At 39.3% G+C, this 14,675-nt stretch overlaps 1 protein-coding gene across 1 annotated transcript; it reads right to left on the bottom strand.

Moving 5' to 3' along the window:
• Positions 1-407: 407 nt before the first annotated feature.
• crisp1.7.S (cysteine-rich secretory protein 1 gene 7 S homeolog) lies at positions 408-11,534 on the bottom strand. Its single transcript, XM_018266006.2, has 8 exons — positions 11,412-11,534; positions 8,672-8,733; positions 5,930-6,049; positions 5,165-5,255; positions 4,184-4,329; positions 2,505-2,608; positions 2,304-2,392; positions 408-761 (listed from the first exon to the last, which is right to left on the bottom strand). The coding sequence occupies exons 1-8, from the start codon at positions 11,422-11,424 to the stop codon at positions 628-630; spliced, it is 759 nt and encodes a 252-aa protein (XP_018121495.1). The 5' UTR covers positions 11,425-11,534; the 3' UTR covers positions 408-627.
• Between the last annotated feature and the right edge of the window lie 3,141 nt (positions 11,535-14,675).

The following is a 14,675-nucleotide window of genomic DNA, read 5'->3' as shown; positions in this document are numbered from 1 at the left end:
GCACCTCTCGTTATAAGACCTGGCGGCATCTGAGTAGCTGAGGGCTCCTCCCGAGGCCAAAGGCGGCTGCTACAGGCAGAAGTGGGAGCCGAGACCAGGGTGCTTGGCATTGGTACTAGATTTAGGGTGCCAACCGTTACAATAGGGATGCACCGAATCCAGGATTCGGTAGGGATTCGGCCTTTTTCAGCAGGATTCGGCCAAATCTTTGTGTCTTGCCGATCCGAATCCTAATTTTTCCTTTTTCCTTTCCTGCCCCTAATTTGCATATGCAAATCCGAACCGAATCCGAATCCTAATTTGCATATGCAAATTAGGATTCGGTTCAGTATTCGGCCGAATCCCAAATAGTGGATTCTGTGCATCCCTAATAATAAATCACGAAAAATGTGAGTGTTTTTTTCCAAAAAAAATGTAGATTTTATAGTTACAAAAACTCAAATTTTTCGCATTTTTGGCATTCAGACTTTAATAAATGACCCCCTTAGAGAAGGCACCTATATTGCTCCATATTTCTAAATGGCTAATTAGCATTCAATTGCAAAATGCACCTCAATAAATTGCTTTTAGCCACTAGATACAGGTGCTTCGTTTTAAACGGATGAGTTGGAGAGCCCAGAGAAGCGATTATATTATCTCATTGTTTTTGCAGAGACAGGAAGCAGGACAACCTTCCTTTACAAGTTGGTATTTATCACATTGACCTTTAGTTGCCAAATCATTGCAGTTGCTATAGTTATCTTCATATGGGCAGGGGTTGGCTGAAAGGAGACAAGAAAAGTAATGTAAGAAACATGTGGGCACATTTCCTTTAAAGGATAAATGAAAAAACCCTAATTTTGTAGGCAGTTATATGTAAGAGTAATATATGCCACGGGGCAGATTTATCAAAGGTCAAAGTAAAAAATAAAATTTAAAAAATTCGAATTTCAAGCTAATTTTTGTGTACTTCGACTAGGGAATCGTCCAAATTCTATTTGAATTTGAAAAAAATTTGAAAATTCGAATTTCGAAAATTATCATGTAGCGGCAGATTTATCAAGGGTCGAATTTTGAATTTGCAGGAATTTTCAATAATGTAACCAGAAACATAACTTTTTGAAGCACATTCCTTCTATATTTAAATGAGTAAAATGCACTGGTACATTCTTGTTTTTTCATAAAATGTCTCCTTTAATTCCATTAAAGCGCAACTAAAGCCCTGTACAGAGTAATGTATCCTTTCACATGCTAACCCATGCTTACAGTCCAATTGCCCCAGATTATACAGCCTGAAGTAGCAAACTGTGTGACTGAAAGACATAGCAAGCGTGGGAGCCAGTACAAGGAACAAACAGAAAAGTGTTGGAAAGGTTACTGCCTGCTCTTCTGTTCCCATTTCCCCCTAAACAAATATATGCTCAAATATATCCCTTATTTTCAGCTGAGTGATAGAACTAAGTAGTGATGGGCGAATAAATGCGTCAGGCGCAAATTCACGGTAAATTCACGAAACTGTCGTGAAAAAAAACTTCTCCAGTGCAAACGCGCTTTGGAAAAATTGCTCGCATTAAAACCAACATTATTCGGACACCCATTGACTTTAACGCTGGCATCAAAATTGACGCGATCGTCAGAACTGACGCGGGCGTCAAAATTGACGAAGGCATCAAAATTTGCAAATTTCGAGAATTTTTCACAGTTTCCTGAATTTTGCAGCAAATTTTTTGGCAAAGCGAAACGGAAGAAATTCGCCCATCACTAGAACTAAGCAGATGAAACCTTGGTTGCCTCGTTCGACAACAGAAATGGAATTATACATGAGCTGTGGGCACTCCTAGTGCAAACTCATAATATCAGCAGTGTAATTAATTTAGGGGCAGATTTATCAAGCGTCAAAAAGACCAACCGAAATTAAATTGAAGGGTTTTTTTGGCAGAATAGGTCCGTTTTGAAGTACGAATCGAAGTAATAGAGCATTCGAATCATACGATTCAACGTTTTTCCCAAAAAAAAACCCTTTGATTTCTCAAAGTTCACCAATTGACTCCAAATAGGTTCTAGGAGGTCTCGCATAGGCTAAAACAGCAATTCGGCAGGTTTTACATGGCGAATGGTCAAAGTCGAATCTTTAAAGAGACAGTACCTGATAAATTTCATAATTCTTTTCAAATTCAAATCGAATTTGGACTATTCCCTAGTCAAAGTACACAAAAATTAGCTCGAAATTCTATTTGTTTTATTCGAATTTTCACTTCGACCTTTGATAAATCTGCCCCTTAGTGTAAATTGCAGTAAAGTGTTGGGTTGCTTTATGCACTTACTGCATAGGCCATTATCACATGCGTTTGGACAGTCCTTACACGCCGGGCCAGATTTGTAGGGATATTCTATTGTGTCAGCAATATTTCCTCTAGAATAGTGAAAAGAATAAATAATTAGTAAACAGGATCCTAATGGAGACTGAACATCAAATCCACAGACATTTCTTTAAGGAGAATAGAAAGACCTCTATGTTCACTTACGCCGGGCAATAGTGACAAACGTAGTAGTATCTAAATGTCCCGCCATTAACAACAGGGCATTCCGTGCAATGGCATCCGACCAGGTAGGATTTGTACCACATAATCTAGAATCACAAAAAAAATTATATATATTGATTTACATGAAAAATAAAATGTTCATTAGTTAAAGGGTAAGTAAAGACCTTATGCCATAAGCCTGATTTGCAAGCCGACATTATTCCATCAAGTGGGTCTCAAAAGGGGGTTGGTTTCCCAAACTGGGTGAGGTTTGGAGTAATGATGGGTGAATTTCTCCTGTTTCACCAAAAAAATTGCAAATTTCCTGCGAAATTCGTGAAACGGCGAATTTTCTGCAACAATTCCAACGCAGGCGACAATTTAATGGGCTTTAGTCAAAGGGTGCTTTTAATTGTCAGAATTGTCGCCATTGTCGGAATTGTTGCCGGCGTCAGAATTGTCGCCGGCATCAAAATTTTTTTGACCCAGACGAAAATTCGATGGGCAGTTTTGCTAAAAAATTCACCGGTCACAAAATTCGTTGGCCAATTTCGCAAATGTATTCGCCGGTGGCGAAAGGGGGAAATTGGCCACAAATTTGTGCCTGCCGAATAAATTCGCCCAGCACTAGTTTGGAGCAGAACAGGGAAGTAAGTAAACATGATGGGGTGTGGTCTTAATGGACTAAATTGTCACTACATTTGTTTTAGCAAACTATGCTACCAACATACCGTACAGTAGATAGCTAGAAATGTTGTACATGATGTTTTGTGCTTCTGTACCAGCCCAAGGCAACCACAGCCCTTTAGCAGTAAAGATCTGTGTCTCCAAAGATGCCCCAGTAGCTCCCCATCTTCTTTTCTGCTGATTCACTGCACATGCTCTGTGCTGCTGTCACTTACTGAGCTTAGGGACCCACTCACAATATACAGTACACATAGAATAGAAATGTCACAATATAAGGCTGATTAGTAATTAATACACATAATTACTACATGACAGCACAGAAACCAGTGCAATTAGCATCAGAATTGAATAATCAGCAAACCTGTAGCATCAGCTTATATTACAGCCAGGGAAGGTCATTTTCTGCTGGATAATTAGTGACGAGCCCTAAGCTTAGCTTCTCAACAGCCAATCAGAGCCCACTGAGCATGTGAGTGTCACAGACACTTTCCAAGATGGTGACCCCCTGTGACAAGTTTGAAGTCCTGGATCATTGCTGCTATTGACAAGCTGAAACTTTAGCCTCGTGCAATAAGTTCACTATATAAAATATGCCATTTTTAACCATATTTATTTTATGGTTTATTAATTCTTTGTCAGCAGGGGAGGTATGTAGCATTGATTTTCCTTATCTATTACATTGCAAGGTATCATTCATGAGATAAAAATGTCTATAACACAAGTAAGTGAGCCATAAGCTTTTTTTGAACTGGTAGCTTTGGTTAATGAGCCAAAATCAAAGATATTCTGTTATCTGAGTTGGATCTTTATATGTGCCTGCAGAAAATACATAGGGGGTTATGTAATAAAAGGCACAAGTTTGCCCAGGAGCAGTAACCCATGACAACCAATCAGCAGGAAGCGTTTACTGGTCACCTGTTTCAAAGCCAACATCTTATTGGTTGTTATGAGTTACTGCTTCTGGGCAAACATAATGCCTTTTTTTAATGCTTTACCTGGGTATAATGCCCTATGTCGAGATCACGATCTTTGGCTCCTACTCCGTATTCAAAATTCTTAAATTCACTGTGAAGTGATTCAATCGCCTCCTCCCAAGAGGCCGGATAGGACGACATGAACAGATTTTCCCCACAGGTGAAATCTAAAAGATTGAGGTGATGTCACTCATTATCATGATGTAATGAGAAATAGGGGAATTCTGATGACATCCTTCTTGCCCTCTCCTGAAACCAGCAAAGAGGGTCCTCATGTGTCATGCAGCTTTGGAGATATAAGGGTTCACTTATTGGATTTGGCCGTGCTGTATTTATTTGTTGGTCAAGGGGAGGAACCTAGGAATCTGTCCCCCTCCCTCCCACTATAGGTCCCCAAACTTGCAACCCATTCACACATGCAGGTTAGGGGGTGATTTTGCAATATCTGCAAAGATGTATCTTACACAGTGTCGGACTAACCTTAGACCAGGGGCCTACCCAAAAACCTTAGACTAGGGGCCTACCCAAAAACCTTAGACTAGGGGCCTACCCAAAAACCTTAGACCAGGGGCCCATGCAAAAAGCTTAGACCAGGGGCATACCCAAAAACCTTAGACCAGGGGCCTAGCCAAAAACCTTAGACCAGGGGCCCACCCAAAAACCCTTAGACTAGGGGCCCACCCAACAATCCTTAGACCAGGGGCCCACCCAAAAACCTTAGACATAGGGCCAATCCAAAAACCTTAGACCAGGGGCCCACTCTCAGTACTATTATTCTTCCTCTCCTCACTCAACCTCTATTCTCCTAGTCTCTTTTCTTTACATACTATAATCTATTATTTCATCTATTTAACCTCTTTGTTCTCATAGAAATAGGGAATGGCCATAAAATAGGCCAGATGTTTAGCAGCATGAGGTTCAACTAACATATGGGCCCACCGGGAGTTTTCCTGGTATCCCGGTGGGCCAGTCCAACACTGATACTAGAACAAATATACTTACTAGTAATCTGGCGGGAGGATGGTGGACTGTGATATTGATTGCATGTTTGTGCCCAATTCTCAGCTGTTTTTGCTGCCCTGGCATTCCAACTCTGGTAAGATTGAAATTTGAATATAGACACATTACTGTACATATTTTCGTCTGCAGTTTGTATGCTCTTAAATAGGCTTTGAAAACTCAAACATATTTATGTGCTATGGGGTGTTAGTGCTCAGTGCAGCTTAGTAGTGATGGGCGAATTTGCGCCGTTTCGCTTCGCCGAAAAATTTGCGAAATTCGCGAAACGGTGAAAAATTTTTGAGGCCGCCGAATTTTTGCCGTGAATTTTCGCTGGCGTTTCGCGAATTTATTCGCTGGTGGCGAATCGCGCAAATTCGCCGCGAATTCGCGCCTGGCGAATAAATTCGCCCATCACTACAGCTTAGCAGCAATGCTGAGCACTAACACCTTTCTGAATCTTTAATCCCTGATGAAAATACTTTATGATTATAAGTGCAGTGAAACTACTGTAACATTTATTTATTATTATTCAATAATGGCCCTGTGTTGTTTTTTAGTGGTAAGCCTAATGCAACGGGCAACTTGCTCCAGCTTCTTCAGTTCAACTTTAGAACTACTATTGTATCGATTAAAATGCTTAATTAACAGGCTTCTTCTCAAAGGCATCTCTAAGGGGCATGTACATCAGGTGCCTACCTAATCCTAACTCCAACCATCCCAACCAGTAAAGGGCACATAAAGTTTATATCCTTGTTATTCTCTTACCATTTTCAGCATGTTGGCTGCAGTTGGTTTGGCGCTTCTCCTGTAGGCATTATGGGTATCTACGATCTTCTGCCTGTTGGTGGCATTATACGTTGATAGTGTGGAAAAAGGGAACACGGCCTGTAAAAAAAGGTATTCTTTATAGTTTTATTCACTCCAGCTCTATCCATCTCTCCCTCTGTCATTTGAGCAAATGCCTGACCGCTACAAAAATGTAACATGGTGACAGTTTGGTACATTGAGATACAAAAACATTTCCCCAGTGACATGGATGATTTCCAGGAGATTTTTGCCCATGTGCCTCTACCGCATCTTGTAGCCGTGCAGACATGTCATATTATTATTATTATTATTATAAACATGTATTTATATAGCGCCAACATATTGCGTAGCACTGTAAAGTAAATGTGATTATACAACTAAATCACATGAATTATATACATAGAACATATGGAGTTACATACATCACAATCAATACAGATACAAAAAGGTGAGGAAGGCCCTATGCATAGGCATACAGTCTAAAGGGAAGGGAGTAATACACAAGGTGTGGGAGTGAGCAAGTACAAATTAAGTGGGTGAGAAATGTGGTACTGTATGTGGTGTTGCGTTTGGTAGTTAAGCAGAGTGAGGGGAGGCTTCTCGAAAGAAGTGCGTTTTCAGAGATTTCTTGAAAGCAGAAAGGTTGGGAGAAAGTCAGACAGACCATGGGAGAGAGTTCCAGAGGAGGGGTGCGGCCCTTGCAAAGTCTTGAATGCGAGCATGTGAGGAGGTAATGAGAGAAGAGTTGAGTAGCAGGTCAGTAGAGGAGCGTAGTAAGCGAGTGGGTGAGTATATAGAGATGAGTTCAGAGATGTAGGGTGGGGCAGAGTTATGAAGTGCTTTGAAAGTCAGTGTCATTAATTTGAATTTGATTCTGACAGGTAGTGGAAGCCAGTGCAGGGATTGACAGAATGGCGAGGCAGAGGAGGAGCGGTTGCTGAGGTGTATGAGCCTCGCAGCAGTGTTCATTATGGACTGGAGAGGTGACAGTCTCTGGAGGGGGAGGCCAATTAAAAGAGAGTTACAGTAGTCTAGACGTGATATGATGAGAGAGTGAATAAGAATTTTGGCAGCGTCACCTTGGGTGATAAATTATCGTATTTTGGAGGATTTAGCACATAGTTTGAAACCAAGGCACAGGAGATGTTTACATAAAGAATTGTTACTAAACAGAGGTAAAATTCCTTTTTTACTATGATTAGAGGTTAATAAGTTAGGGACCACCATGTGGGGTTTTACCTTGACGTGGTATGGTGGCTTATCAATATTATGATCATAACTTTGTAACAAAAAAACCCTGTTTCAAAAGTACATGCACTTGCATTTTTACTTGAATCATCTAGACAGGGCTCTAAACGTTTTGAAATTGGCCTCAGTTGTGCACCCACAACCCCCCATTTTTGTGTTTGTATTAGGCGCTCAAGTAGTTTAGAGATGAAAGGTAGCAGAGAGATAGGTCGGAGGTTGTCAAGATTGGAGGGATCAAGAGAGGGTTTTTTCAGAATGGGGGTGACAAGAGCATGTTTTAGTTGAGAAGGAAACAGTCCAGTTGAGAGCGAAAGATTAAATAGGTGAGTTAAGGCTTTAATTAGACAAGGATTGGTATTGCGGAGAAGTTTTGAGGGAATTGGATCAAGCGGGCAGGTGGTAAGGTGAGAAGAGGCCAGAAGCTTTGAGACTTCCTCATCAGTGACAGGGGTGAAGGAGCACAGGAGAGACTGGGGAGTGTGGATGTACTATACATCCAACTGCACCCAGTTAGCTTCTTACAAGTGATGGATGAATTTGTCCCATTTCGCTAATTTCGTGAATTTCCAAATAATGTTGACGCACAATGTTTTGACACAAGCAACTTTTCCGATGCTTATCCAAAAAATTTTTGATGCCTGCGAATTCTCCCCGACAAATTTTTGCGGCAGTTTCACGAATTCGCGACTGGCAAATTTATGCGCCCATCACTACTCCCTACCATGCCCCAACTTTTCTCCTATCCAGATTATCACCTGGAAAACGTGGATGGGCTGACTGTTCTGTTGTAGCTAATACACGAAGCCTGGAGTTTGGCCTAACACGCTCTTGCAATATTTAACAATTTTAGAAAAGAAAGAATTCCCCGTGTGTAGCCACTAAGTTTATAATCTCACCGGCATTAATGGGGGGTCTGGGTGCACCTGCTCCAGACCTACAGCTCAGGGTGGAGGTATTCAACCAGAAGGAAAATACACAGCCAGGCTTGTAATAGAACTGGGAACTTTATTTAAGGCCAAAAGTAGATCAATACATGGCCTTACTCATTTTGTGCGCTTGGGCACTAACTGTAATCATAGGCTGGTATTTACCACTTACTAATGGCTGTTTCTTTTCCTGCTCTCTCCATGGGATTCATTAGCTTTCAATGTACAGTAGCATTTACTCAACCAGCAATTAGCTGTGATTAGTCTGCTGTAGGACGAACACTGAATGCAAACTACTAATTGGTTGTTTAGTGCTACAGAAATAAGGTCAATTTGCCCAGTTTTAGTAAATGAACTTTCCCAGGAGAAGTTTCTCACCTCATGCCACCAAACAGTAATCTACACATGGAAGTCTACACATTGAATGCCCTTGCTTCATACAAGCACACGCCTACTCTCACATAGAACATATAGAAAGAACAGATTAGCAAAAAAGTGACATGGAATAAAAAAGCGCAGTACTTACCGCAGCAGCTGCATGCTGCAAGAAGGTTGAAAGACAGAAGACAACAATCAGCATCATTTTCCCTAAAAGCAAAAAAAAAACAAAAACATATAGCGCATATAAATTATAATTGCAAAATCTTCTTTTTTTTTGCCATATATTATTTCTTTCTTCTTCACAATTAAGGCTCTTTGGTTCATTTAAACAGCATGAAAAAGCATGAAAAAGCATGAAAAACCTGAATCTTAGGATTTTTTTTTCGGATTTGTCGCAGAAAACTGCGACTTTTTCGGATTTGATGCACAAAACCTCAGACTTTTTTGGATTTGACGCCCAAAAACCACAAAGTCTTCGGATTATTGCACGAAACTCATCGCAGATCAGGATATCATCTGCCATTGACTTCTACATGGACTTGGTACTGTAGGTCTGAGTTGGAGTACTTTTTTATTAAGACTTTTAACACGACTTTTAATAAAGCATGAAAAATGTGTGTTTATCATCAAAAAAACCTGCCAAACAGAGCCTCCTGTAGGCTGCCAGTCCACATCAGGGCTACCAAATAGCCAATAATTATTTGCCCACCACAGGAATTTTTGTAATGCTTGTGTTGCTTTTCAGCTTTTTTTTTACAACTGAATTTGGTTCACAGGTAAAAAAAGGTTGGAGATGCCTGCCCTAAAAGTTTACTGCAATATGAAATAGAGTTAAAGGCACTCAACTCAGAGTTGGGTCTCAGAAGGTCATTAGAATTTCTGTATAAGTCCATAGGCACAGGAGTTGGTAACTATTAAAAGTCCAATTTGTTTTTTAAAATTCAGGTTTCAAAAACAATTCCTTGAGACTAACAGAAGTCAGGATATACTTCTTGTTTGTGAAAACGGAGTCATTGTCCAATAAAAAAACCCAAAAACTAAATACTAATGTATGTTGTGTAAGTGTGTATATATATATATATATATATATATATATATATATATATATATATATATATATATATAGATATATATATATATATATATATATAGATATATATATATAGAGAGAGAGAGAGAGAGAGAGAGAGAGAGAGACAGAGAGAGAGAAGGAGTACAGGCTGTACCAAACTATTTCAGCTTGATTCAAAAATAGTTTCACTTGATTAACATTGATTAAATATCTCAAAAGATGATACAGGTATGGGATTCTTTACCCTGTTATCCAGAAAGCTCCGCATTACGTAAAGGCTGTCTCCCATAGACTCCATAATAATCAAATAATAAATAATAATAAAAAACTATTTCCTTTTTCTGTGTAATAATAAAACAGTAACTTGTACTTGATCCCAACTAAGATATAATTAATCCTTATTGGAAGCAAAACCAGCCTATTGGGTTTATTTAATGTTTATATGATTTTCTAGTAGAAGATACAAATTACGGAAAGCTCTGTTATCCAGAAAACCCAGGTCCCAAGCATTCTGGATAACAGGTCCCATACCTGCAATATATATTACAAAAAGTGTTCATTTTCTTTTTCAGCCATGAAAACTGGGGATGCACCAAATCCACTATTTTAGGATTGGCCGAATCCCACATCCTTTGTGAAATATCAAACCGAATCTGGAAATGCCAAAAAAAGCTTTAAAGAGAACCACATGCTGCAATTAAATTACAGTAATTAGCCATTTAGCCTCCTTGTTTGTGTGACTAAAAAATCACATGATTTTGAGGATTTGGTTTGGCCAGGCACTCGGATTCGCCCAAATCCAAATCCTGCTGAAAAAGGATGAATCCTGTCTGAATCCAGAACTGAATCCTGGATTTATTTATTGCTAGTGAAAACCGCAACCCTCTAAAAAATGATACTATGACTTTATGTAGAATTATAACACTCACATACTGTATGTACAGTGCTTAAGCTATCCAATATGACACAAACTTGGTAAATTAATCTTATCCCAAAAGCGTATTAAACTGAATCCAGTTAAAAAATCATTAAGAATCAACGATCCTGGGATATTATTTGAGAAGTACCTAATTCTACATTTGTGTGTGTGTGTGTGTGTGTATATATATATATATATATATATATATATATATCCAGGCATTACATTCAATCAGACAACGCTAATTTACAAAAATGCAAAGTTAAAAAAAAGCCCAGGGTGCCAAACGCTGGCCGGTAGGAAATTATAAAGTTGAATGGACGTATATGTTGCAGCAAATACATTACACAAGCCCGGGGAACCTTAATAAAGACAATAGAGTTATTACAATGCTCTACACACAAGCACACTGTATAGTCAATGTTCCGTATGTTAGAAAATGTAGGGGGGAACCCGGGTACCCAAAAAAAATTTTAAGGACTTTTGCAGCCTATAACCCTGAAAAAAGGAAAAGACGCCAGCGTTTTTTGGGACTTTTTGCACTAAAGAATATGATGTAAGTAACAGAAGAATGAGGAAGATCTATACACTCCAATGCAATTCCCCTGGTCTGAGCTGGCGAAGTCAAGTCTGGCGAAAGAGCTAACTTTCAGTAAAATCCGCATCTTAGTGAATTTGCGGAGTAACATCCATTCACCAGAGCGAAAATTCTCCTGGCGATAGGTTGTGAATGACAGCTAGTGTCACTCTCTTTCGCTAGCGAAGTTACACCTGCGCTCGTTAGTAAATAGGCGTTATTGCCAGCATTTCTCACTTCGCCCTTTAGTAAATCTGCCCCATAAAGAGAGAGGGGGGAGCAACATTATACTGTATATACTGTAGATACACACATACCTGTGCAGTCCATGCTTCTATTCTAACGATGCTCAGCAGGTAACTCACGCGATTCCTTTCGTTCCTTCTCTCTGTCAAGTGGATGTAACTGTATCTATATATATACTCCTTAGCAACCCTCCTTCTGCCCTCCTGGTTCTTCAGAAATCTGAGGACATTCCAGCTTATTAGCAGAGCAGGTCTATTATCTCACAAAGTCAGTTAGTAATGAGCCTCTCCTTTGTGTTTGCCTTGGAGGTAAATACCTGTTCGTCCAGCTTCTTGTTGGACACTCCTTGGACTTTGTACTGCTAGCTGGGATACTCGTTATCACTGTACAGAGATACAGAGAAGATGCTTGAGCGCACAACCCTTGGCTAAATTTAACCACACTTAATTAACCCTCGATAATCGACTGGCAAATTAAAGTCCTTCGACTTCTAATATCGAAGTCGAAGGATTTTACACAATTCGTTCAATCGAACAATCGAAGGAATAATCGTTCGATCGAACAATTAAATCCTTCGAATCAAACGATTCAAAGGATTTTAATCCATCGATCGAAGGATTATCCTTCGATCAGAAAAAACTTGGAAAGCCTATGGGGACCTTCCCCATAGGCTAACATTGACTTCGGTAGCTTTTAGGTGGCGAACTAGGGGGTCGAAGTTCTTTCTTAAAGAGACAGTACTTCGACTATCGAATGGTCGAATAGTGAAACGATTTTTAGTCAAAGTCGTAGTCGAAGGTCGAAGTAGCCAATTCGATGGTCGAAGTAGCCAAAAAAATACTTCGAAATTCAAAGTATTTTTTATTCTATTCCTTCACTTGAACTTAGTGAATGGGCCCCTTACACTTAATTGCCCTGGCGTATGCTTAACTTGATAAATTGGGTGCAGGATCAAAAATGAAGGGTGATATTAATTAAAACTCAAATTTTTACCATTATATTAATAATAAAAATAAGACCTAACCCCCAACCGACATAATTTACTAAAAATTCAGATAAAAAATTGTCCGTGCAATTTAAATTGTGGGAATTTTTCTTCGAATTATCAACTGAAAAACTTCTGATTATTAAACGGAAAGCATTCATTTTTCAGATTATCTAATGAAAACCGACGTCAAACAGCAGTAAACTTCAAATATCATGAAGGCAAAAAACATCTTCCAATTGTAAAAGGGAGCATCAACCATTGACTTTTATATTCGAGTTCGACAGGTTTTAGCTGAAGTATTTTTGGATACATTTTGGTCCCCATCTTTGAAAAAGGTCCCAATAGGGACCGAAAAGTTGGATAGCAAACAGATTTTTTTATTTTTTTATATTTAATTTTGAAATCTGACACAGGGCTAGACATATTGTCAGTTTCCCAGCTGCCGAATCATGTGACTTGTGCTCTGATAAACTTCAGTCACTCTTTACTGCTGTACTGCAAGTTGGAGTGATATCACCCCCCCATCCCTTTCCCCCCAACAAGAGAACAATGGGAAGGTAACCAGATAGCAGCTCCCTAACATAAGATAACAGCTGCCTGGTAGATCTAAGAACAACACACAATAGTAAAATCCAGGTCCCACTGAGACACATTCAGTTACATTGAGTAGGAGAAACCACAGCCTGCCAGAAAGCAGTTCCATCCTAAAGTGCTGGCTCTTTCTGAAAGCACATGACCAGGCAAAATGACCCGGTTACTCTGCCTTCTCCACCTTTGTGGTGTCCCAGGGAAAGAAAATTATAGGCAGTAGTTTTGGGACAACTCCACCTCCTCTCTTTTTTCATTTTCCTCCTTTATTCATGAACTTGAGCATTGATTTTAGTTTTTATCTGATGAATTTGCAGTCAATTTAATTAATCTAATCCTCAATTGCCTACGCATAATTATTATTTTTAATACAACACTCTCAAGCACTTTATAACTTATGAACGTATTTTCTCCAATTGAAGTAATAATTTGAATCAACTATTTTAAACATATTATTATTTATCAATTTAGCACTGCAGCACTTTATTAATTTTTATGAATTAATAGCTCACTAATTAATAGATCACTAAGGGGGTCCTAAATTTTCCTAATTTAAATATATTGCAATATATGGACAAACAATCCCTGTTTTGTTTAAAGGGTAAGGCATTTTTAGTAGCTTTAGGCACAAAATGTCTCAATGTCTTAAATATATTGATAATGGGTGCAGAGGACTCTTGTATTTGTCTGTATTTTGTGGTCACAGCCAGGGTCAGACTGGCTTATTTGGGGCCCACCAGGCTCCGAACTTCGGAGCCCCCACGCACATGTGCAAAAGCCGGCGCACCGCCCCCAAATATTTTTGATTTAGTTCAGAACGATTGGGGGATGGGTCAAGGCCAGCGGGGTCCCATCAACCCAGTCCAACCCTGGTCACAGCCTCATTGCACCCCCACTTAATGGTTTAAAAAATAGCTGTGAGCAAAACCTTCTCTTGTTTGTTAAAGCTTATACAGTAGCAGTGGCCAGCTCCATGTTGTAGCTCCCATTTTTTGGTACCCTTAAAGTGGAACTATCGCAAAAATGAAAATTTAATATAAGCTTCATTGTACTGAAATAAGAAACTTTCTAAATATAATCAATTAAATATTCTGCGTCAATTTCCGATTTTCATGATTTTTTGGTGAAAACGTTCGAATTTCACGATTTTTTTGTAAAAACTTTTGAATTTCAAGAATTTTTCGCTGTTTCGCGAAATGGGAGGAATTCGCCCATCACTTCCTCTTGGCTAAACCTCACTTTTTTGTTTTACTTTTAATCAATTATGTTGCAAAGGCTAATTGATGGATTGATGTAATTATGCTTACAAGATAGTGTTTGAGGCATATAATAGACACATCGACATAAATAAAGCCTTTTCTATGAAATAAAGGATACATCCACGCGTGATACCCACTGCAGCAAGGGCACATTTCGGTTCCTGCACCTTTGAATGGAGTGTTATTGCACAGATCCACTAATTGAGATTTGTATTTGAATCCTACTTAATGCATCCTCTTCTCACCAGCTTAGAACTGATTACTCCTAATGAGTAGTCTTCTAATAAAGTATCTGATTATCCCTGTGAGAAACTTTTAGACAGCAATACTGGAGTTTTCTATACGATATGGGTGGACATTTTTCTGCCCAGAATCACATTCCCAAACCTTTTTGCATTTTAAGCATTGTTGGTGGGGCTTCCATTAAGGTCCATGAATATTAGAGAGGTTGGGCTCTGATGAGGTTGGGCAATAAGCCACACTCTCTTCAGTTCAGTTGG

The sequence above is a fragment of the Xenopus laevis genome, chromosome 5S (assembly GCF_017654675.1).
Source record: "Xenopus laevis strain J_2021 chromosome 5S, Xenopus_laevis_v10.1, whole genome shotgun sequence".
Lineage (NCBI taxonomy): Eukaryota > Metazoa > Chordata > Amphibia > Anura > Pipidae > Xenopus > Xenopus laevis.
The sequence above is the reverse complement of the archived record's forward strand: the minus strand, read 5'-3'. Positions and strand labels throughout refer to the sequence as shown.

Excerpts from the sequence above, each read along its gene's own strand:
- crisp1.7.S (XM_018266006.2), bottom strand. Across the intron at positions 5,256-5,929 it reads CAGCCAACATGCTGAAAATG|AGTTGGAATGCCAGGGCAGC; the intron begins GTAAGAGAATAA and ends CAATCTTACCAG. Across the intron at positions 762-2,303 it reads ATGTGATAATGGCCTATGCA|CCAACCCCTGCCCATATGAA; the intron begins GTAAGTGCATAA and ends GTCTCCTTTCAG.